This window comes from Antechinus flavipes, chromosome X (genome assembly GCF_016432865.1).
Source record: "Antechinus flavipes isolate AdamAnt ecotype Samford, QLD, Australia chromosome X, AdamAnt_v2, whole genome shotgun sequence".
Classification (NCBI taxonomy): domain Eukaryota; kingdom Metazoa; phylum Chordata; class Mammalia; order Dasyuromorphia; family Dasyuridae; genus Antechinus; species Antechinus flavipes.
The window spans coordinates 6,232,526-6,257,058 of NC_067404.1; the positions used below are offsets into that span (position 1 = coordinate 6,232,526).

At 45.3% G+C, this 24,533-nt stretch overlaps 1 protein-coding gene across 1 annotated transcript; it reads right to left on the bottom strand.

Moving 5' to 3' along the window:
• Window positions 1–11,861: 11,861 nt before the first annotated feature.
• On the bottom strand, window positions 11,862–17,991 carry EMD (emerin). Its single transcript, XM_051968100.1, has 7 exons — window positions 17,857–17,991; window positions 17,667–17,756; window positions 17,024–17,119; window positions 16,873–16,932; window positions 15,900–16,075; window positions 13,989–14,038; window positions 11,862–12,884 (listed from the first exon to the last, which is right to left on the bottom strand). Exons 2-7 carry the CDS (start codon window positions 17,746–17,748, stop codon window positions 12,536–12,538), a joined length of 813 nt encoding a protein of 270 aa, XP_051824060.1. The 5' UTR covers window positions 17,749–17,756; window positions 17,857–17,991; the 3' UTR covers window positions 11,862–12,535.
• Between the last annotated feature and the right edge of the window lie 6,542 nt (window positions 17,992–24,533).

Consider the following 24,533-nt stretch of genomic DNA (forward strand, 5'->3'; position numbering starts at 1 on the left):
AAGTAATGTGTGATGTCTTTTTAAGAAATTTGAGAAGGGTCTTATTAGATGTTACTGATGACTGAGACTGGGAGGCTAAGAAGAGGGGCCACTCATTATACTAGGGTTAAAAGGACCTGTGAAGCATCTTCAAGGATGGATTTGTTAAGGACAATTTATAACCTCTAAAAATTGACTTTGCACTATGGCAATTAAAACTGTTTTGGATGGGAGGGAGGTCTATCAAAGGGTACGTCCCACAGAAAAACCCTAAGGATAGTTGGGACGAACAGGTAGGAACAGCAAGCTCAGCCCCTCCTCTGGGATCCTTGTTGATTCCCCTAATTTAAAAGATTACTGTGTTTTTTGAAACCATCTTGTCAGCCATGGGAAAAGAGTTTGTTTAGGTATTATAGTCTCCAAACAAAGAATGGGTTTATTGATAATCTACAAGTTTGTTATATAAAAATGATTTTTTATTTGTTTACCTCTTATACCAGAATGAATTTAAGTTCACTAAGAAAAAAGGGAGAAAAGGGGGTCAAAGATGTTAAGCAAAATCTCTTATGCACGTGAGGTTTAGTAAACTTTTTTGTCTTGAATCATCTTAAAGCTGTACTCATATACCACTACACACCTGTCAGATTGAATAAGATGACAGGAAAAGATAATGACGAATGTTGGAGGGGAATGTGGGAAAACTGGGACACTGATGCACTGTTGTGGAATTGTGAACAGATCTAACCATTCTGGAGAGCAATTTGGAACTCCAAAAGTTATCACACTGTGCATCCCCTTTGATCCAGCGGTGTTACTACTGGGCTTATATCCCAAAGAGATACTGAAAAAGAGAAAGGGATCCGTATGTGCCAAAATGCTTGTGGCAGCCCTGTTTGTAGTGGCTAGAAGCTGGAAACTGAATGGATGCCCATCCATTGGAGAATGGCTGGGTAAATTGTGGTATATGAATGTTATGGAATATCATTGTTCTGTAAGAAACGACCAGCAGGATGATTTCAGAGAGGCCTGGAGAGACTTACAGGAACTGATGCTGAGTGAAATCAGCAGAACCAGATCATTGTACACGGCCACGACAAGATTATACGATGATCGATTCTGATGGATGTGGCTCTTCTCAACAATGAGATGATGCAAACCAGTTCCAAGTGTTTAGTGATGAAGAGACCCATCTACACCCAGAGGAGGACCGTGGGAACTGAGAGTGGACCACAACATAGCATTCTCACTCTCTCTCTTGTTATTTTCTTGCATTTTGTTTTCTTTCTCAGTCTTTTTTTCCCTTCTAGATCTGATTTTTCTTGTGCAGCAAGATACTTGTATAAATATGTGCACATATATTGGATTTAACTTATATTTTGACCTATTTAACATGTATGGGTCTAGCTGCCATCTGGGGGGTGGGAAGAAGAAGGGGAGAAGTTGGAACAGAAGGTTTTGCAATTATCAGTGCTGAAAAATTACTCTTGCATATATCTTGTAAATAAAAAGCTATAATTTAAAAAAAAGAATATGTCAAACAAATGAGGAATCCAAATCAATACAAAGGTCTTCAATTCCAGACTTTGCTCAGTCAGAGCACTGGCCAAACAGGAATTGCACCAATCACAGAATATGATAGTTGACAGGAAGGTAATTGGCTTCACTGAGTTTGAGGCAAATGGGCCATTTCGGTCTGTGATATAATCATTATAGTAATTAGAATGAATATATAGGTTCTTAGGAGACAGAATTGGAAAAATATTTTATGTTCCCCATTGTCCTTCCCTCTGAGCCTAGCAAAATAGTTACAGCCAATGTACTATCAGTAATAAATTGCGTGTGTGTGTGAATAAATACGCTTTTATTTCTTTGTAAAAAAAAAAAAAAAAAGCTGTACTCATTATCTGAAGGGATTCTGTGAATAATAGTCTATGTCTTTGTCCCTTTGAGCATGACTAATAACCGAGCATGTTTTTGCTATACATAATATGCAATTTAGAATTTTTTATATTTCTAAAACTTGAGTCTTTGGTTGTTGGTTATAGAGTATCTTAAAGCAAAATGATTTGTGTAATATTGAACTTCAGACCATCTACTTAGATATGAAAGATAAACTGTGAACTTTCTAGGATGAAGTTCTTACCGGTATCAGTGTAAGATTATAATCAATACTTATTTAGGATATTTGATCCTTGAGAGCTAAACTCACCTCAGCCTTTGATTAATGAAACTTGCTACTGAAGATGAAATCTCTTGGGAGTGTAACTGATATTGTTTGGAGTTTTGGATTCAGGTATAATGGTCTGATGGATCAAGTCAGTAATCCACCATCCCAAAGAAATACTCCACAAGTTACTCAGAGGAATGGGATCCTGAACTTTTACAGGTGGAGGCTTGTAGCCGGACAAGAGTTGGGGGTGACAATTTGACCTCTGCTTAAGATGGGATCCTTCTGACTCAGTTTCCCCATTATATTCCTTTGACTAGCCACTCACCTGATTATTCCCGAGTCTGACTACAAGGTGGAATTGATACTACATGAAACTGTGACAATTACCTGAAATCAAACAGAGCTAAGGATGCTTTATCATGTCATGTATGTGCTCTCAGGCTGAGTCCTGAAAGATCAGTTTTGAATCATAATCACATCCCTCCCTTTTCTTCTTATAGCAAATTTCTAGAATCAGGGCAAGTGTTCAGTAGAAGCTAGGAGCACAATTCAAGTATGTCAGATCTCGCAGCTTTCAATCTGAAAATGTGTGGTCATTAATAAGTATTTGGTCTAGTCATCTATCTGTTGCTAGATGCATATGCCTGTCGGTCTCTTCTAGCATTTCTGTTGGTGCTGACTTTCGTGATAGCCATCTTTATTTGTGTAAGGTTACCTATTCTAATTACTGGGGATGCAAATTGTTGGGGTGATGGGTGGTCCAAGAAGGGAGCTGGGGTTATACAGAACTCCAATCTATATCCTGAATAGACTAATTGGGCTTCGAATGGTACTGGAAATAAACACTAACCAAATCGCAAAGACATTGAATTTATTAGCTGACCGAGCTACCCAGACCCGGAAAGCGATCGTTCAACACAGACTAGTATTAGATTACCTACTGGACGAAGAAGGAGGCGTCTGTGGAAAACTAAACTTGTCAAATTGTTGCAGGAAAATGATGATAATGGTAAATTGGTCAAAGAAATCAGAAGGAATATCAAGAAAATAGCTCATATCCCAGCACAAACTTGATCATCTCCTTTCAATACATTCTGGTGGTCTTGGTTTGAGGGAAGTGGGTGGAAACAAACCTTGTAATTTTCTCTAATTGCTGTGAGTGGAGTCATTTTGCTCCCTGTGTGTCTGCCTTGCATGATGCGGTCAATAACTCAAATTGTCCAGAATGCTAATATCTAAAATGGTTAAGATGGAAGATTCTGTCGGACTTAAAGTTTTAAAAGGAAACGGATGGGTCCCAATTAAGCAAGAAGAAAGAAGAAATCCTAATGAGAATGAGGATGACTACGAGAGCCTTGTTGAAAAGATGTATCAGCACTGGGTGAGAGAACTTCAAGTAGTAAGAAATAAGGATGAGGGACTAAGTGGGATGATGAAGTCTTCGCAGAGTTAAAGAGATGTTTATGCTGGGAAATCATCTCGCATCCCAAAGGGGCCAGAATATCCTGTACCTTGTCTTATAAACCAAATTGTTTTGAACAGCTAAGGTACATGCTAACCAAAACTAAAAAGATATCAAAACCTCCAGACTAGAAGGGAAAGGGCTCATCACGTCACCATTCGGCGAGACGTTATGAAAAACATTGTTTTCTCTGCTTTTGTGCTAGGGTAGATTTCCATGAAGAGATTGCACCTAGCAGATGGGTTAAAAGGGAAGAAGGGAAGGGTGAGTTTGCAGTTAGGATCTCTATAATCTGCTCTGCTGAACACACAGGCATGCTTCTCTGTCAACACCACCTTTGGTATTCCAAGTGTCCTTTCTCAAGAAAATGAACAAACTTTCCTTTTTATTATACTTCTTCTGAGGCTCTGGAATTATTGGTAAGGATCTTCACATCCCACAAGGTTCTGACAAGGAAGAACAATAGAAAAAGGGAATCCATGGGGTAAGCCCTACAAGGTAAGGAAAACAAGCACCAGGAGGGGTGGAGAGCCCAGAATGGATACCTTGGTAGCTTTGTAAAAAGAATTCAGAGAAAAGAGAGAGAACAGATGACTAGAGTAGTCAGAATCAAAGAATGAGGGTGGAAAGTAAATAGAGAAGAAGAGAATGGAAAGAATGAGAAAAATCTGTTTTGGAATGTTTGTAGCCCTTTTTGGAGTGGCAAGGAACTGGAGACCGAGTGGATGCCCATCAGTTGGAGAACGACTGAGTCAATTGTGGTATATGAATGTAAGGGAATAGAAATAATCAGGAGGAGGATTTCAGAAAAGCCTGGAAAGATTTACACGGACTTATGCTGAGTGAAGCGATTAGAACCGAGAGAACATCGTACACAATGACAGCAAGATGATGTGATGATGAATTGTGATGGATTTGGTTTTTCTCAGCAATAGTGATCCAAGACAATTCCAAAAGGCCTGTGATGGGAAATGCCATCCACATTCAGGGAGAGAATTTTGAAGACTGAACGTAATCCAAGCATAGTATTTTCATAGTGTTTCTGTTTGCTTGCTTTTTTCTAGTGGTTTTTTTTTCCCTTTTGGTCTAAATTTTCTTGTACAACATGATAAATATGGAAATATGCTTAAAAGTATTGTACAGATATATAACCTATATCAGATTGCTTGCTATCTTGGGAGGGGGAGGTAAGGGAGGAAGGGAGAAAAAATCTGGAACACAAAATCTAGAAAAAATCAATATTGAAAACTTTCTTAACATGTATTTGGAAAAAATAAAATACTATTGAGAGAACAAAATTGTTTTGGAAAGGGGCACACAAAAAATGAAATCTTAAAAACTATTAAACAAGACTACATGAAAAGGAGAAAAGGAAGGTGGAATCTACTTGACTGAGAGGAAAATGGGGAGGAAGAATTGTTAGAATCAGGTAAAAGCAGGAGAAAAAAGGAACTAACAAAGAAAACCACAGAGGGAACGGGGTAACAAAATGAAGCAGGGATCATGGGAGAGAGGAAGAGAATCAGTGGGAATAGGACCACTTAAAAAAAGATTAAAAAATTCAAAAAGGAATTGTGTTTACATCAGAAGAGAGAAGAAAATCATAAACTGAAAAAAATTAGAGACAGAGGCAAAATTCTATAAAACTCATAACTTCAATGTGAATGGATTAAAGAGTCTAATGAAACAAACAAAAGAAAAAAGGAGTGACAGATTGGGTAATAAAACAAAACCCAATAATCTGATGCTTATAAGAAACACATTTAACAAATAAAGACATACACAAAATAAAATTGAGGAGACAGAAATTTTTTTATGCATCAAGTGAATTACAAAAGCGAGAGTTGTTATCGGACTAGTAGATAAAGCAAAAACAAATATTCGAAAACTCAAAAGGGATAAACAAGGAAACTATATTTTGCTGAAAGGAATCATAGACAACGAACCAATTATCAGTAAATATATAGGTGTATGTATAGAATAAATATTCACACATATATGTATGTGCGTGTGTGTGCTCCAAATGTCTTTAACAGCCATATTCATAAAAGAAACATCTGTACACAAGAAGATATAGACAGTAACATGATAGTGACTGGAGATTTCAGTATCCCTAATCAGTTCTAGATAAGTCTAACAGAAAGATAAGCACAAGGGGAAAATATGGAACACAACAAATTGCTGGAGAAACGAGAATTAAAAGATGTGAGGTATCTTCCAAATAAGACTGCAAACATTTCTCTATATCACAAGATACCTTTTAAAAATTTTTAAACATTTGAGGGTTTTTTTTTGAGTTTCAATTTTTTCCTCCTTTCAGTACCTTCTCCACCCACTGAGAGAACAAGAGATATTATATCCACTCTATAACCCCGTAGAATTTTTAGAAAAATGATGTAATAAGTCATAGAGTTATTGCAAACAAATGAAAAAATTCAGAAATAGTTAATACATCCTTTACTGAAATGAGAAAAGAAATTGGTTCAGGAACTACAAGCAAAACATACAGACCAAAATAAAGACAACAATGAAATCTCAAATAATGAATAAGTCATAAGAAACAACAATGACCAAAGGAAATGATGATTATGAAACAATATTCCAAAATTTGGGAATGCAGCTAAAATAGTCCTGGAGAAGAATCATATTTTTGCAATCATTTATTAATGATGTAGAAAAAGAGAAGCTTAATGAGCTGAATATAAATATTTTTTCTTTTCAATAGTATTTTATTTTTCCAAATATATGTTAAGATTTTTCCAACATTCACTTGTATAAGATTTTGTGTCCCAAATTTTTTCTTCCTCCTTTTTTCCCTCCCCAAGACAGTAGGCAATGGGATATAGGTTAAACATGTATAATCCTTCTAAACCTATTTCCATGGAAATTTCCATATGTGGAAATGTCATGATGTACAAGAAAAATCTGAACGAAAGGGAAAAAAACACAAGGAAAAAAAAAAAGCAAACAACGACAACAACAACAACAACAAAAGATGAAAATACTACCCTTTGATTCACGTTCAGTCTCCATGGTGTTCGTTCTGGATTTGGATGGCATGTTCCATCCCAATGTCTGTCGCATTACGGAAAAGAGCTCAATCTATTATAGTTGATCATCCCATAAGCTTGCTGTTACTGTGTACAATGTTCTGGTTCTTCTCACTTTAGTCAGCATCAGCTGAATGTATATTAATTAGAAAATCAACCGATAAACAAACTTAAGTACAAAAGCAAATAAATAAGAAGTTAAAAATAGATAAATAGAAATGATCAATAAACCCAAAAGCTGATCTGATTAAAAAGAAGAGAGCAGAAAATCAAATCAATAAAATAGCAAATGAGCAAGTTGAAATCATAGCAAGACCAGAAGAAATAAAAAGAATAATCAGACTATACCATGCACCATGCTAACCAAACTGAGAACCCAAAAGAAATAGAGGAATACCTTCAAAAATGTAAACCACCCAAACTATAGATCAGGTGGAGTTTTTAAATCTCCTGATCTCAGAAACAAAATAGATTTAGCTGGAAAGAAATGAAGACAGAAAAAACTCCCGGTCTGATGGATTCACGGGAGAATTCTATCCACCTCTTAAAGAACAGATCGTAGTCATATTTCACAAATCATTCTCAAAAATGGAGAAAGAAAGAACCCTACCGGAATTTTTTAGGAAACAAATGTAGTTCTAATAATTAAGCCAGGGGAAAAGAAAACATAGAAAGAAAACTTCAGGTTAATATCGGTGACTCTAAAATGTTCAACAAAATCCTGTGACAGACCCCAGTGATTTATCCAAGAAAGCATTCATTAAAATCAAGTAGGATTTATACCGGGGATTCAGGAATGGTTCTACATTAGGAAAAGAATCATCATTAATCACTTTACAAACCAAAATATCCCAAACCACAGGGTCATTTCAATAGAGGCAAAAAAACTATTGACAAAGGACAACCTTCTTTTATGCTAAAATCCCTACAAAGGATGGACATAGAGATCCCCGCTTTTTTTAAACATAAAAAGTATCTATCTAAAGGCAAAAGCAAGAATTATATGTATTGAATGTTTCTCATGTAGAAATACATACTGTACCTTTAAGATGGACTTCAGTAATTGGGTAGCTCAAAAGAAAGACTGGGGCAGAGTTGAATATGTCCTGACTGTAAAAACCAAAACTGCCTAGGAAAAGGCAAAAGTAGTCATCGTGTCATACAAATGAGGTGCAGAGGAAGAAGAGACGAGAGGCACGGAGGAGGAGAAGGGCTCATACTTCTGCAAACCTACTCCGTTGGGATTGGGGTGAATAGGCAACACTACATATATACCATGATGGATATGGCACCCTCCAAAATCTGTAATGGAATAAGGGGCGAGGGATGAGCGGATGGATGGATGAGAGAAGAAGACAAGGGAGCGATCCTTGGGCGGAGAAAGGTTACGCGATAGCAAGTTATGGAGCAGAATTAAAGCAGAAGGGTTAGCAAGGAGAGGAAAGAAGAGATATACACAAATACTACAACATGTGTGTATGGGTAAATAGGTATGCATGTTGCTCTATGTGTGTGTGTGTGTGTGTGTGTGTGTGTTTTAAGTGAGTGCTGATGAGGATGCTGAGGATAGTATTTAGAGCAAAGCATTCTACAGATATTACTTCATTTGATCCTCCAAATGACTCTGGGAAATAGATTCTGTTAAGAGCCTCATTTTACAGTTGAGTAAATTGAGGCAGAGGTGACTCATGCAGAGTCACGGAGCTAGGAAGTGACTGAGGTCAGATTTGAACTTGTCTTCCTGATTGCAGGCCCAGTGGCCTATGTTCTGTGCCTACTGTGTGCCGGGCACAGTGCAAAGTGTGCTGGGAGAACATGCTTTTCTTGCTCTCTGGGAGCTGACAGCCTATTGGGGGAGCCACCATGCCCGTGAGCACATCTTTGATGCCAAATAAACACAAGAGAAACTCTGGGAAGCGGAGATGAGGATGGCGCTCCTGAAGGAGGTGGCAGCAGTTGCCATCCAGAGCCTGGTACGTTCCGGAGGAAGGCTAAGAGCAGGAGGTGGCAGGGCATCCCCCCACGGAAAGCACTGTCCTCCAGCTCTGACGTGCCAAGTTTGGGGCTGGGGCCCCTGAGAGAACACCCTCGGCACTCCAAAGATAGACCGGTGACTTCCAGTGGGGTTCCTGAGTGTTCCTGGCTGGGGGCTGGGCCGGGGTGGGCAGCTCTCCTGCCCTCGCTCGCCCCAGTTGGGAAGCTTGCCTTTCCATCCCGTTTGGAAGCTTGCCTTTCCATCCAGCTAGAGTTGCAGACATGAGAGTGGGCTCCCCTCCCACCCGGGAAGAGGAGGCTCCCAGAGACAGCTCCGGTTACTGCCGGCGGCCAGGACACAGTCTCCCAGCTGCCAGCAGCCTCCTGTCTTCTTCCTGGGGCCACCGGGATGGAGAGGCCGGGGCGACAGGCTGTCTGCCCAACCCCTGGGCCCCGGCTCGCCCGGCTCCCCCAGCCCACTCCTGACTGGGCAGCCCCGCCTGCAGCCGGGATGCAAACAGCAGTCCCCCCGGTCCCTCGAAGAAGCGGGCCTGTGGCATCCCTGCCGGGGGACAGGTAAGAGTGTGGGTGACCCCGGCTGACCTCTTCTGCCTGAGGGAGCCTAGAGCCTCTTCCCAGTCTCCATTCCAGAAGGGAAATCCAGCAAGAGCAGATGGGCAAAGCTCCAGGACGGGAACCCAATGGCTGAGGGGACTGAGATGGGCTCAGTGGAATTGGGCATGTGTGGGGGTGGGGGGGGCAGGCGGCAGAATGTGTGTGGAAGGCATTGTGTATGTTGGGGGGGGCGTGGGTATTCTGTGGCTCTGCCATTTGTGGCCCAGTATGACGACCGCGTGAAGACCTCCCGGCAGGGAGCCCAGTGGCCATGGCTCCCTTGGCTCCCCTTTCTCAGGCCGGTCACCGAGGATGACCGTCTCCAAGCATTTGCCCATCCTCACTTCCTCCCATCTCCTAGCACAGCGCTGAGGTGAGCCGGGAGCACAACCCCTCCCCCTTCTCTGGGGGGCCTGGACCAGAGAAGCCGACACACGGATGGGACACCTTGGCGTCGGGCCGCCGCCCCCCGGCAGCCCCACTCTGGCCACGCTCCCCTTTCTGTCACCGTGACCCTGCCTGCTACTGGGATGGGGAAACCAAAGGACCTTGGACTGCAGAAAAGAGGAAGGGGGAGGGGGATGGGACTAGGGGGAGGAGGAGAAAGAGCAGAGGAGGCACCTGCAGCCCAGCCTGCCCTCCTTTCTCTTTGTTGCTCAGCTTCTCGAGGGCTCTGTGGATGTGGGCGAAAGGCCAGGTCCTGTCTTCCCTGAGACCTTCCCACGGACAGAGTGAGGCTCCAGCCACTTCCTCCCCCGGTGAGCACCGCCCTCACCCCCCAAACTGGGGAGCAACGCTGGCAATCCTGGCAGCTGAGCCACCCTTCTCTGGTCCCTTCCCTTCTCTTCCTACCTCGTCTGATGGCCCAGTTCAAACCTCCCACGCCCATCAGCTGCACAGCTGTAAAAGGCTGCCCTCTGCTTGGAGTCTCCTCTCCCATCCTTCCATCCTCCCATATTTGGGCTCAAAAGTTCTCAAATGACTTGTTCTTACCCTAAAGTCTTTACTGGGCCACAAAGGTCAAAGGCCCCTGCAGAAGTCCATCGTTCCTCTCTGGGATGGAAGTGGGAGACGATTTAAACTTCACCTGGCTTTCCTGGCCTCCCCATAGTGAGGCCCGACTTCCCTTTAAAGTCATGCCTCCAGGCAGCTGGGTGGCACAGTGGATAGAGCGCCAGCCCTGAAGTCAGCGGGACCTGAGCTCAGATATGGCCTCAGACACTTAATACTAGTTGTGACCCTGGGCAAGTCACTTCACCCCAATTGCCTTACAAAAGCAAACAAATAAAATAAACTCCCACCCTCACTCTGCACTCCAGATTGCCCTTCTAGCCGGGGTCCATTTTCTCCGCCTGCTACGATTTGCTCCAAAAGGTCCTCTTGCCCAGAATGCCCTCCCCTTGTCGAATTCTTCCAGACCCAGCTCAGATGCCACCTCCATCAAGTCCCCGGTGGTCATCCCAAAGGCCTCCATGTACCCATCTACCTTCGCCTGTGGGAAGGCTCCATTTGTCAAGCAGACCGGAGGCCAGGGGCTGGATCCTTCCCCTCCCAACAACAGAGCGGGCCCCCGGAAGTCTGGGCCGGCCGTATTCCGGCTTCTCGGGCTAGGAGCATTTAGACCGACGGTCCCCGCTTTGTCTTCCAGTTGATGGGACTGCAGGGGAGGCCACATCTATACCCGCTGCTTTCCAAGGACTCTGCTGTCTGCCTCCTAGTCCCAGTCCCACCCACCAGGCGCTGCACAGGGAGCTGTTGCTGACCCATAGGAAGTAAAGGGACCCCTCCCTACAGAGGCAGATGGTGGGAGAGGGTGGCATGGGGCGGGCCACTGAGGGGAGGTGGGCTTCGGGTGGAAATCCTTCCCTCTGGTCCCTCTCTTTCGTACAAGTAGGAGAAACGGCCTTCAGGGAGGCCTCGGGCCCGACAAGGGGCCCCATTTGGAAGCCGAGCCAAGCACTCGAACTCATCCCACTTGTGATTCTACCGCTCCTTTTCCCAGGGGCCTGAGTCTCCGGAGCAGGCCCGAACTCCTTCGTGTGCTGGAGAAGAGGCAAGGTCGACCGGGTGCCAGGGCCGGACCTGGACCGGAGCCCACTCCTCTGCAGGAGGCCCTTCATCGTCGGCAACAGAAGCAACAGAAGGTAGGGGCTTCGGGCCTGATCTGAGGTGGCTCTAGGAAGGAGGCATTCGCCCGGAGGGCTCCACGGACCTGGGTACTTGGGAGCAGCAGAGCTATCCCAAATGGATCTGCACTGATAGGAAATCTTGAGTCTCTCACCGGCTCTTTGGGGGCCCATCTTCTCATCTCTGAAATGCTGCTGTGTGATGTGCCCCCTCCCCCTAAATTCTAATGCGAAGGGCTAGATGGAAATCTCGGCCTTCGCCTTCCCTCCCTCTCCCTCTCCCCCAAGCAGCAGCAGGAAGAAACAAAGAACGAGAGTCGAGACCAGCAGCTGGAATTCGTGAGGGTCCGAGAGCGCCTCCGCCACCGGCCACCTCCTCAGCCCCCGAGTCCCTGACGCCCCCCGTGGCGATATGCCCCCCTCAGGTCCCGGGGGGGACTGCATCTCCCCAGCCCACCTCCCCAAGAACAAAAAACTAACACGTGTTGAAAAATAAACAAATCATTTAATTTATGACGTGTTCGAGAACAAAGTCAAGGACAAGATGATTGGCACTTTTTGTCTCCCTTCTCCACCGGGTGTAAGAGGCCCAAGGGGTGGAAGGGTCAGTTAGCAGCCCTCAGCTGCAGATGGAGTGATGGCATCGGTGGGACGGGAGAAGCTCTTGAAGCATCAGGTGACGTGGAGGCTAAATAAGGCGCCAAAGAACGAAGCCCTTGAGAATACTATGGTGTTTGGACACCACTCCCCAGACCTCAGGAGAGTGGGTTCCCAGGGGAAGTCTAGGCTGGGGACTGAAGCAGTTTTCTTCAAGGAAAAGATTCCCAGAAACCTCCCCCCATCTGTCCAGATGTAATAGGGGGTGAGGAACATAGCTGCTGGGTCAGGGCAACTCCTTTTCCAGAAACATTTATACAGATATGAACACTGTTCCAACAAAAGGCTTAAAACACAGCCAAACAACAAGGCACTATGGATAGGACCTGCAGAAACCAAATGGGTCACAGAGACTCCCAACAGGGCCTACCGCAAACAACAGCACGAAGATCTTCCGTGCCCCTATTCACCCCAAAAGGGAGGCTACAAAGCAAGAGCGAGAGGCAGAAAAAGTCAAAATGGGGCCAGAACTCTGCCTCCTCCCAGGGCCCAGAAGGAGCCCTCAGTTCTGGAGACGGAAGGGGTTGTCATCGCCTGCCTGCATGAAATAGTAGAAAAAGGCCAGAAAAAGAGCGAAACCAAGAAAGAGAAGGAACTGGACCCAAAGGGGCACCATTCTGCCATTCTTTCCAATCTCAGCCCCATAGCCTTGACCAGCTCTAATAGCCTGACGGGCTTCCACCCCTGAAGGGTGGCTGTACCAGCGGAAACTTGGGGAAGTTGAGGAAACTGGAGTGGAAGAAGAGACCACTGGGCCAGAATAGAAGGACGAGTCAGGGGTCGAGTCAGTGATGGATCGGTAGTAAATATTCCGGTAGGCACCGCTGTCCTGGCCGTAGTAGCGTGGGTCACTATCAAGAGAGAGAGAAGTATCAGAAAGACTCAGCCTTGGCCCTGGCCCTCTCCCACACCTCCAATGCATGGCCTCCTCTCCAGGAGCACTGCCTCTAACCCAAGGCCTCAGCTGTCTCAGAAGCAGTTGCTCCAGCAACAACTTTCCCCCCTTGCTCCCCAATGGTTATAGTTCCCCAGTGCCCCCAGTAGCCATAGTTCCCCAGTTCTCCCAGTGCCCATAGTTCTCCAATGCCCCCAGCGATTACAGTTCCCCAGTACTCCCAATAGTTATAATTCCCCAGTGCCCCAATGGCCATAGTTCTCCAGTGCCCTCAATGGCCGTAGTTCTCCAATGCCCTCAATGGCTGTCGTTCCCCAATGCCCCCAGAGGCCATAGTTCCCCAGTTCCCCCAGTGCCCATAGTCCTCCAGTGCCCTCAATGACCATATTTCCCTAGTGCCCCCAATGGACATAGTTCTCCAGTGCCTTCAGTGGTCATAGTTCCCCAGTTATCCCAGCAGCCATAGTCCTCCGGTGCTTCCAGTGGCCATAGTTCCCCAATGCCCTCAGGGGCCATAGTTCCCCAGTGCCCCCAATGGTTATAGTTCCCCAGTGCGCCCAGTGGACGTAGTTCCCTAGTTACCCCAATGCTCTCAATGGCCATAGTTCCCCAGTGCGAAGGACCCATTTCTTTCTCTAGTACTCCATTCCCCCTGAACACACACAACATCCCTTGGCCCGTGTGGTCGTCTTCCTTGAAGAGCCCTCTCCCCTGGAGTGATTTGCCCAAATACTTCCTGATCTTTAAGAGCCCAATCAAAAGCCCCATTCTCCAGGGACTCTTGCCCCACTTTCCCTGCTGGAAGTGGGTTTGATTTCCTCTGAATCCCCCAAATGCTTGGTACTTCCCTAATGCCCCTTCCTCTCATCTCCCATGGGGCCTGTGTGCCAGGACCAGCTTTTTTGCCCCTGCCGAGAAGCTGTGCACCCTTCTGGTGTCCCAGCAACATGTGTCGAATGAATGCTGGACCTCCCCACCCCCATCCCTCAGCCCTGTTAGTGCCAATGGGAAGGCACAGAACGGAAGCCAACACAGAGTGGCAGGATGAGAGGACACTTACGTGTCCACGTTCTCCTCCTGGGCTGAAGGACAGAGAATATTCTCTCTCATCTGTAACAAGGCAGAGAAACAATGCAAGGTCAGGCTCGCTGGCACCGGGCCGTCATTGTTCCTGCTGAGGAGAATCCTGAGGCTGCCAAGGATCGCCTAGGCACTCCCCCCCCATCATGCCCTGCTAAGTTGAGGAGCAGCTGCCTCCTGGGACAGACCTATCAGGTAACCAGCCACTTGCTGGCCTGTTGCTTGTGAGGGTGAAAGAACAGGCGCCCTGCCCCCATAGCCTCATTCTCTATCTCCAAGCCCCCCCCCCCCCACCAATGGGACAGTGTGGGCTGCTCTGCAGCTGTTCCGTCTCCTGCTCAAATAAGGAGCTGGATGGCGTTTCTGTGCCGAGTTTACTTCCAAGCCCCTGCCTCCCAAGAAGGAAAGTATGCAGGGTCCCCCCTTAATTCCCTCCCCTCCCCACAAAGCTTTGGTTGGGCAGACAGGAAGCCAACTAGTCCCCTTCTCCCGACAAGAGAGGCAGGGACCAGTATTTGGCACTGCTCTACCAAAAGCAGGGGGTGATTAGGGAAGGGCCATCCCTCCCAGCCTCCATCAGCCATCTCCTTGGCCCTGTACTCAATGACCTTGGCATCCTGTATGGCACATTCATTCTGCTTTCCAGGGCCAACTGTCCTGATGGGGGCTGGACTCTCAGTCTCTGATTCCTTCCCTAGCCAGACTGGGAGCTGGCCAACGGAAGGCCTCAGCCAGCTTGTTCCCTCTCCACACCTCTATGTTGAGGTCAGAGCCTCAGAATGAGGAAAGCTTGGGTTCAAGGGTTCTGCCTGGTGGGAGGGAGCGGTGCTCAGCAATTAACCTGGATTAATTTAAGGTAATTTTTCTGTGCCTAAAATCAGCCTTCTGCCCTGCCTTGGACCCCTGGGAGAACTGGAACTGAGTGGTTCAAAATACCCAGAGGCAATGAGGTACACAGCAAAGGGCCTGGGAAGTGGGTGGAAATCCAGGTCCCTATGAAGAAGGCTGGTTAGTCCCTTAGTTTCCCAAGGTCTCATTTTCCTCTCCTGAAAGTTGGGAGTCCCTCCTGGTTTAGCTCACATATGCTTCTGGTTCTAAATACATGCTTCCCCTTATGGGGGCTAAGCTCTTCTTTGTGGTCAACTGAGAAATCTGGAGGTGGTCTTTTCACCAAGAGCTGAGGGGAGGGGAAGGACTGAGGGGGCTCCTCAGGAAACCAACCCCCTTACTGTAAATCTTGCCTCATGCCCACATGCTGCCCAGGAGAAGAGGGCAGTGACAATTAGGGTTAGAATCTGTCTCAAAGGCCCTCTGGGGAATTCTACCTGAAAAAGATTATGCATGTATGATATTACGTGGCAACCTTGAAGAGCAGCTCATTCTGTTTGTTATTAGAGAGGGGACGGGGGCAGTGCAGCGGGGCCCAACTCTAACAATGGATTCCTGTTGCAGCACTGACTTAGAAAACCATCAATTCACATCGCCTATGTTGTATCGGACCGCCGTTCATTCTGGTCGGTGGTTCCCAGTGATGTTCTCTCATTGAGTTGAGAGGTCACTTAGAAGCTTTGCTGGCTGTCCACAGGCCTGAATTGGATACCGCTGATGTCACAGATAGCAAGCCAGCCTCGGAACAGGGAAAAGTTGGCTTCCTGTCTTACTATCTGATATATGGGGCCTAATGGGCCCTGGGTGCTCTAGGTAACTTGCTAAAGAAATGATGCCAGATGTGATGCATAGGGAACATCCTCAAGTAGGAATTCACTCCAACACCAATGGCATCACAGTCTAGTTCCTCACAGCCTCCTTTTAATAGCTGGCTGGGAAGGCCGATGGGTTAACTGACTTTGGCGAGGAGGTGGTGGGGAGCAGATCAGGGGCTTGTACTCACCCGCTGGCGTATATGGTAGGTAGACCCCTTGGCAGTATCACTGCCGCGTCTTGCGGAGGGCAGGGTCTCCAGGAAGCTGGTCTTGGCCTTGACTACTGGATTGGCTGGGGTATCATCAAATTCTCCATAAGTCTTGGTAGTTGAGTAACTCTCTTCATAGTAATTGTCAAAGTCAACTGGAAGGGTCACAGAGGAAGGAAGAGAGAGGGGCAAAAACCAAGGCTATGGTAGAAGTGGCAAGGTGGGGCGATGCCCACCTGTGAATTGGTGGTGAGAAAATCTGAGATCAAATCTGATCTCAAACACACTTACTTCCCCACTGCCCGCTTTAGTTTCCTCATCTATAAAGGGGGGATGATAACAGCACTATACTCCCGGGGTCGCCGTGAGGACCGACGGACATATCTATTATGTGCTTACTTAGTATGGTAGTTGACACAAGAGTGAGCACTATCTAAATGTTGGAGGTCAAGATTCCAGGCGTGGGCTTAGAATAGCCATAGAGGCTGCCAAGGTCAGGCCCCGATTATCTCCAATTCTGAAATAATTACAGTCATTCTTGCCTCCCAGACTACCTGTTGGGCCTAATCCATGAAATGAGATCATAAATGAATGGGCAAACAATCTGTCTGAGGAGAAAGGATATCCATATGAGCAATAGGGAATTCAGAAGTTGACCCAGCCCAGAAGAGGGCTCAAACAAGATCATGGGCTTCCTCTCTCACCTTTATCACCTCGGGGCCTTCCTTGGGAGCAGGTCCCATTTGTCTTGCCCCAAAGTACCAGCATTTGGGGGGGAGGGTGCAGCCAGAGAACAACAATGTCCTCTGCCTCCAAAGCAGCCCCATTCTTCCGGGCCGCACCCTATATGTACACTGTAGGCAGCCGGGGAGAGGCAACGCCAAGCCGGGCAAGGCCCTACCACTCCCTGGGGCGAGCCTGAGTTCTCCTGGGACACGGGAACCACACTTACTATCTTCCAGGGATCCATCCTCATCCTGGTTGGAATCATAAGCATCACTCTCAAAATCCTCTGTGGGACAACAGAAAGATGCTATGTGAGAGAGGTCGCCTTCCCTCTTCTGGGGAGCTTCCCTTCTGCCAAAGGGCCCCGTCCCCCTCACCTGAGTGTTGGTAAGAGCCGATGGTCCCAGCGGGGAGCTTAGTTCTCTGGCTCTCATATTCGTAGATTTTCTTCTCATACAATTTTCGGGTGGAACCTGGATTCATGGTGGATATTGCCAAAGCCCCCCCCAAAAAGCAGCCCCCAAGCCTTGAGTGGCTTGAGAGGCGAGTGGAGAAGGGAAGGAGGAAGGGAGGTGTGCCCCTAAACACTGCCCCCTATGTGAGGGGAGGGTGTCACCAAATCCCCAGGAGATCTCCAACTCTGACTAGGGATATATCGACCACTGTCCAGTCCCATTCAGGTTCAAGGGCAGAGCATCAGGGCCGGGGTTCTTAGGCCTCGTCCACGGTGGGGAAAGGGGAGCAGGGCAGCCGAAGCCGAGACCCTGCGGCCGGCAGCGGCCTGGCTTCCCCGCCCGCCTCACCTACTGCGCGCCCTACCACGCCCCCTGGGCGCCCGAAGGGACTGCGGAGATGGTCTCCCTTTCTCCTTTCACTCCCCCCACCTCACGTCACCCCCACCTTCCCCACTCCTTAACCCATCTCTTCCCCCCGCCAGTCCTCGGCGTCCCCCCCTCCCCGTTCCCCGTCTCTTCTCCCTACCCTGTCGTTCCCCCGCCCCTCCCCCTTCTCCACACTCACCCACTACGGGCCCGTGAGGGATGTTGTAGAGCTTGAGCATGCGGCTGAGCTCCTCATCTGACAGACGACGGTACTCCTCCATCGGGATACCTGCGGGAAGGCCCGACGGAACCAGAGCGGGTGAGCCGAAGCTCCTCGAGGAGCCGCCCGGCACGCCCGATCAAGAGAGGCCGGGAACGGCGGTACTTACCGCTCGGCAAGAGACCAACGATCGCGCCTCGGCCGGAGAGAGAAACGGCGTCCGCAGGCAGGAACGAGCAAAGTCGAACGAGTGCAGCCCGCGACGAGGAAAGGCGAACGAGTGCGGCCGCGACGGGAAGTGATCGCTGAGGCGTGGTCTAGGCGTGGCCGGGCGGCTGAGGAGGCGGGGCGCGAGCGGCCGGGGGCGACAGGGCCGTAGCCCAGGGGCGGAGGGGGCGGAGTCAGCAGGCCAGAGCGAGGCTGGGGACTGGAGGAGCCATGCGTGATCTGGGCGTGGCCGGGCAGTTGAGAGGGCGGGGTGGAGCCGACGGGGGCGACTGGGCCCTAGTCCAGGGGTGGAGGGGGCGGAGCCATCGGGAGGGGGGAGGGGGAGGGGGAGGGAAACGGTCCGAGGAAAGCTGAGCGGGCCCCGCCCCCAGGCTCTCTGAGCCGGGGTGTGGGACGCTGGAAAAAAAGGCCGTTAAATGTATCCCAGGGAAGCCTATTTTCTTAGAAAATGCACGGCCTGTGTGTTCTCTCTTTTACTGATTCGGGACGCACGGACCAAAGTGGCTATTTTGGAGGCCTGTCGTGTAGACCCAGTGGGTTTGACACCTTGGACGGGTCCGTGTCTCGTGTCCTCCCTTCCCCGGGAACACCATAAGGCCCTGAGTTTTCAATCAAGGCAGCGTTTCTTCCTCTCAGAACCTAGAAAGCATCCAAAAGGTAAAATACAAGTAAAATTGAGCAAAATAAATAAGTGGAAAGAACCAGGGCTCTCCCGGGGACTCCTCAGGGGTCCTTGGGGAGCGGCTTCAAGTCCCACCCAGGTGACTTCGTCCCAGTGTCCCCAGAAAGCCTAGTCCTGGGCCTAGACCAGCCCCTACCTATCCCATTGATCATGCCGGCCCATGTGCCCCCACGGCTGGCCTTGTAGGTGCAGAAGAAACGGGTTTCCGAGGCTGGGGGCGCCTGGCACCTTTTTCCGCTTGCTGACATCCTCAGCCCCTGAAACCGGAGAGCTTGCCAGTTCTGTCACCCACATCCACATAACACGGGGACTCTGGGCAGCAGAGGACCAGGGCAGCCATCGAGGCCAGGCAGAGCAATGCATTCCACGGCCTCGGCTCCCGGCCGTTTCTGCACAAACAAGGCCAGGGAAGGAGGCACGGTAGCTGGCGTGCAAAGAGCCGCCCGCTATTTCTGTATAAAGCCAGTACCGCCTGAATCCGAGACGAAATTGGACAATGCTGTTTCTCCTCGATGCTGGCCGAGGCACCTACTTGACCCGGGGGATAGAGCCCCAGCCATGGAGTCAGAAGGCTCTGAGGTCAAACCCCAGCACTTAATACTAACTAGCTATGTGGTCCCGGGTAAGCCCCTTGACCCCCGATTGCCTAAACAAAACAAAAACCAAATTAAACAAGACATCCCGTATGGGGGGCAACCCACGAAACAGGCCCTCCAGCCTGCTAACCTACTTGGGCTCGTGCTGCTGAATTAAAGACAACAAAAATCGATTTTCCTCTTCATTTTCCACCAGCGACGTTTCTTAGTTTCCACTTCACAAAAATTCGGTTCCTCCAAGGTAGTCCCCAGTCCCATTTCAGCTTCCTTTTCTGTATGGTGCTTCTCCCATGAGACTGGGAACTCCTTGAAGGATCGTGCACTCTAGTATTTTCCCCAATGACCCGTAAAAAAAATTTAATATTCTTTTTCTTTTCCAACTTGGAGTTACAAATTCTCTCCCTCCAGCCCCTCCTCCCATGAGAAGGCAATCCACTTAACAGGTGGAATCATACACATCACCTTTTCATGTAGTTCGTTCTGTGAAAGAAAACAGAGAAAAAAATCCCCAAGAAAAGAAAAAGTATCTCTGATCTGCCTTCAGCCTCATCAGTTCTCTCTCTGCACATAGTTCCACAGAATTGTCTTAGATCATTGCATTGCTGAGCGTTCTTAAGTTATTCATAGTAGACCATACAAGATTTTCGTTACTGTTCTAATGTCTTTGTGATCCTGTTCATTCCGATTGCCATCGGTTGATGTCTTTCCGTGTTTTTCTGATAACTTCCTGCTTATCATTTCTTTTTTAAAAAATTTTATTTGATTTTAGGCTTTTTAAATAATAGCTTTTTATTTTCAAAATATTTACAAAAATAGTTTTCGCCATTCACCTTCGCAAAATCTTGCGTTCCAAATGTTTCCCTTCCCTTCCCCCTATTCCCTCCCCTAGCCAGCAAGTAATCCTATATGTTAAACATATACAATTCTTCTATACATATTTCCACATTTATCACGCTGCACAAGAACAATCAGATCAAAAGGAAGAAAGCAAAACTGCTTATCATCTCTTCAAGCCCAAGAGTAGTCCATGACAATCCCGTACAACAATCTGTTCAGCCATTCTCCAATGGAAGGACATCTCTCAATTTCCAATTCTTTACCATCACTAAAAGAGCTATTTTCAATATGTTTTCTACATAGGTCCTTTTCTTTTTTATTTGTTTGTTTTTTAATTTGGGATACAGACTTACTACCGTATTGCTGAGTATGCATGTTTTATATCTCTGGCCTATAAGGCATAGTTGTCTATTACTCTCCAGAGTGGTTGAATCAGTATAGAAGTTCAGTTTTCTATTTGAGAAATGAAGTAACGAACTGTAAAAAATAAAAATAAAAATAAAAAAGCACAATAATGATTACCAACTATGTATTTCCTTTCATCCTATTTCCCTCAGTTTATCCTACTCTCTCTCCTTTACAGTGTCTATTCTCAAAAGTGTTTTGCATCTTTTATCTCTCCCAAACTGCCCTCCCTTCTATCAGCTTCCCCCCTCCTACCTTCTCTTATCCCTTCCCTTCCTACTTTCTTCTATGGTAAGATAGATTCTAAACTCAACTGAGTGTATATAGTATTCCCTCTTTGAGACAATTCCAATAATCCCCTCCCTACTTCCCCTATTTTCCCTGCCACTATAAAGTCTTTTCAGGCTGCTTATAAGTCAGATAATTTATCCCATTCTACTTTCCCTCTTCCCTTTTCCCAGGGCAGTTTTTTTTTCATCCCTTAATTTTTTTTGGATAATTAGACCATCACATCCAACTCACACCTCTGTTTTCAGTCTGTGTATACTTCTAACTGCAAGTTAATGAAAAAGGTTTTAGGAGTTATAGATATCCTTTTCCCATTTAGAAATATAAACAGTTTAAGCTTATCAAATTCCTTATGAGTTTCCCTTCCTGATTTTCCCTTATGCTTCTCCTGAGACCTGTATTTGAAAGTAAAATTTGCTATTCAATTCTGGTCTTTTCATCAAGAATGCTCGAGAGTTCTCTATTTCATTGAATATCCATTTTCCCCCTGAAAGATTATAATCAGTTTTGCTGTATAGATGATTCTCGGTCGTAATCCTAGCTCTTTCGCCCTCCAGAATATCATATTCCGAGTCTTCCAATCATTTAATATAAAAGCTGCTAAATCTTGTATTGTCCTGACTGTGGCTCCATGATATTTGAATTATTTCTTTTTAGCTGCGTGTGGTGTTTTCTCTCTGATCTGTAAAGTCTGAAATTTGGCTTCAATATTCCTGGGAGTTTTCATTGTGGGATTTCTTTCAAGATAGCTCAGGTCCAAATCTAGTAGGCGAGTAATCATGTAAGTAAAGAGAAAAGGACACATAGGAAAGATGGGAAGATAATAAATAATCAAATAAATAGAATAAAATTTAATAGAAAATTTGACATATAAGATTTAAGAGAAATGTAAGGTAAACATCAAAGACTACAAGTAAACAAAGTACAAACTTTATTTTTCATATTTGAAAATCTAAAACATGTCTAAAATTGTCATTAGTAATTAGGTGGCTCAGAAGAAAGTATGATGTGATTTTAAAAAACAAAATTATGTAGGAAAAGGTTAAAAATATATATATATATATATAAATGATATGCAAGAGGAAGAACTGATTCAGAGGAATTCGATGTGGAGGAGGGCTGATAGTAATAACATATACATTTAGAAGGGAATAAAAGCCTTCTGAACTTATAAAGAAATAAGAGAGTGAAAGAATAGGATGAGGGTACAGAGGGGTGTCTAGATTAAATGAAATGGGATAAAGTGTATAGATTAAATACATCTAATTTAAATAAATAGGATAAAGAGGGAGAGAAAGGGTTGAGGGAAAAGATACAGAAGGGAACCTTGGAAGGAGAGTAGGTTAAGTAATAGGACCGCAAAGTAGCTGGTGGTAGAGGAGTCAGCAGGGATAGAAAATAAGAGATACACACAAAAATAATCATAAAGAACAGGAGTAGAATTTATTAGGTTAATAAAAAGCAGGAGTGGTAATCATTGATCTGAAAGTTAAAGCTAAAATAGACTTGGTCAAAAGAGAAAAATAGAGAAATTACACTATATGTCATTGTATTAATCAATATTGTTTTTGACTATTGAAAATAACTAGACGGTATAAGGTTGGAATATTGCTGTGTCATAGAAAATGATGAGTTGATGAATTTAGAAAAATATGGAAAGACTTGGAATTATAAAGAAAGATATTATCTACCTTTAGAGAAATAGAGGACAGACAAGTATAATATCTTATATAGATACATATGAAGATAAATGTGTACAATTATAGATATCTATGTATATGTATATATGTATGTATATATAAATATATCTGAGCTTAATGGGAACCTGCTAGGGAAAGGGAAAGGGGGGAAAGGAATAAAGTAAAAAAAAGTATACATCGGAGAACAAAAGGAAAACTACAAGGAAACAAAGATAAGATGGACAGCTCTGAGCCCAACATGTCATTTTCATTATATAGGCTTTATTGAAATGGAAATTTGCTGTCTCATATTTTGAATTCTCTCTTACTTTCTGCTGTGCAAGTTGCAACTTTTTTTCTTTTTCTATTTTTCATTTAAATTTTAAATAAATAAAGAAAACCTGTCAGAGCTGGTAGAGAACTTGAGGATAATAAATTCCTCCCTGGATGAGGTCTTGGAACTCGTGTAGTTTGACCCCCTTGTTTTATAGAAAAACGGATTGGTGCTCAGATAGCTGCAAAGCAGCCAAGGTAGGATTCAGACCCAAGTCCTCCTCCACTGAGGAGGGGTAGGCTGCCCCCACCATCACTAGGTTAATTTAACAACTATTCCTACTTCTCAAAAAGTCTCTGACCATTAATCAAGTAATGTAGCTAGAAACAAACTTATGTGTCTAATATTTGGAGAATGTCATTAAATTGTGGGATTATGACTGTAAAGTAAAACAAACACTCTGTTACACTAATTGGCTTCTTTTAAGCCTACAGAAACAATATAATGATCCCCTAAGTCAATATGGCTCCCTTCTCTTCAATATTCGAGAATTTACATGATAGGAAATGCCACTCACATCCAGAGAAAGAACTATGGAGTCTGAATGCAGATTGAAGCTGACTATTTTCACTTTTTTTTCTTTCTCATGGTTTTTCCCTTTTGTTCTGATTCTTCTTTCACAACACAACTAATGTGGAAATATGTTTACTATAATTATACAGATATAACCGATGTCAAATTGCTTGCTGTTGGGAGAGGGGGGAGGAGAAGGAGGGAGGGAGAACAAATTTGGAACTCAAAATTTTATAAAAGTAAATATTGACTACTAAGAGAAAAAATTAGGGAGTGTGTTTTAAGTCTTGAGTTCCATCACAACCACTCTGAACCCCCACTTACGAAAATTTTGACCCCAGGACCAGATGGATTCACAAGTGAATTCTACCAAACACTTAAAGAACAATTAATTCTAATAGTATGTAAACTATTTGGAAAAATAAGCAACGAAGGAGTCCTGCCAATTTCCTTCTATGACACAAATATGGCCCTGATACTTAAACCAGGAAGAGAAAATTTTCTAACATTTAGATAGAGATGAGGATCTAACATATACATATATGTGCGTATATGTGTATATAAAATGTATGTTTGTATGTATGTATGTATGTATGTATCCAATCAAGCTCTGGCCTCATTGTGGTTGAAGCTAAATTCATTTCTCTAGAAAATGTGGAGTAATGAAATAATAATGAAATCTTACATATTATATATCATTTCTTACATATATTGCATTCTATCATATCCAATTATATGAATTATATTGTCTGTAGATAACCCAGATCTTTGTTCCTAAATGGGTATCAATAATATAGATATAGATCCATATACAGAGAGACACAGTCACAGTTACAGATATAGATGTAGATAGAAATGTAGATACAAATAGAAATCAGATGTAGGTAGAAATACAGACACAGATATAGACAGTCAGGCCCAGCTATAGACACAGATAGCCATAGGCACAGATAGAGATTTAAATCTAAATCTAGGTACAGATATAGACATAGATATGGACAGAACACAGATTCAGATATCAATAGAGCTGTCAATATTAATATTGATATAGAGCCAGTGATCTTCCTCTACATTACTCACTTCTGCCACAGTTGAGTTTTTTTGTGCTTTGTTTCAGGAATGTACTGGACAGCCAAATTCAATCCCACATCCAGAATAAAAGAGGTGTGCCTTCTAATGTCGAATCTAATACTAACCATCCACTTGATATCCGTTAGCTTTTACAAAAGGACATATATGGACAGATTATGAAGACATCACCCTAAACTGGAAGTGCACACTCTG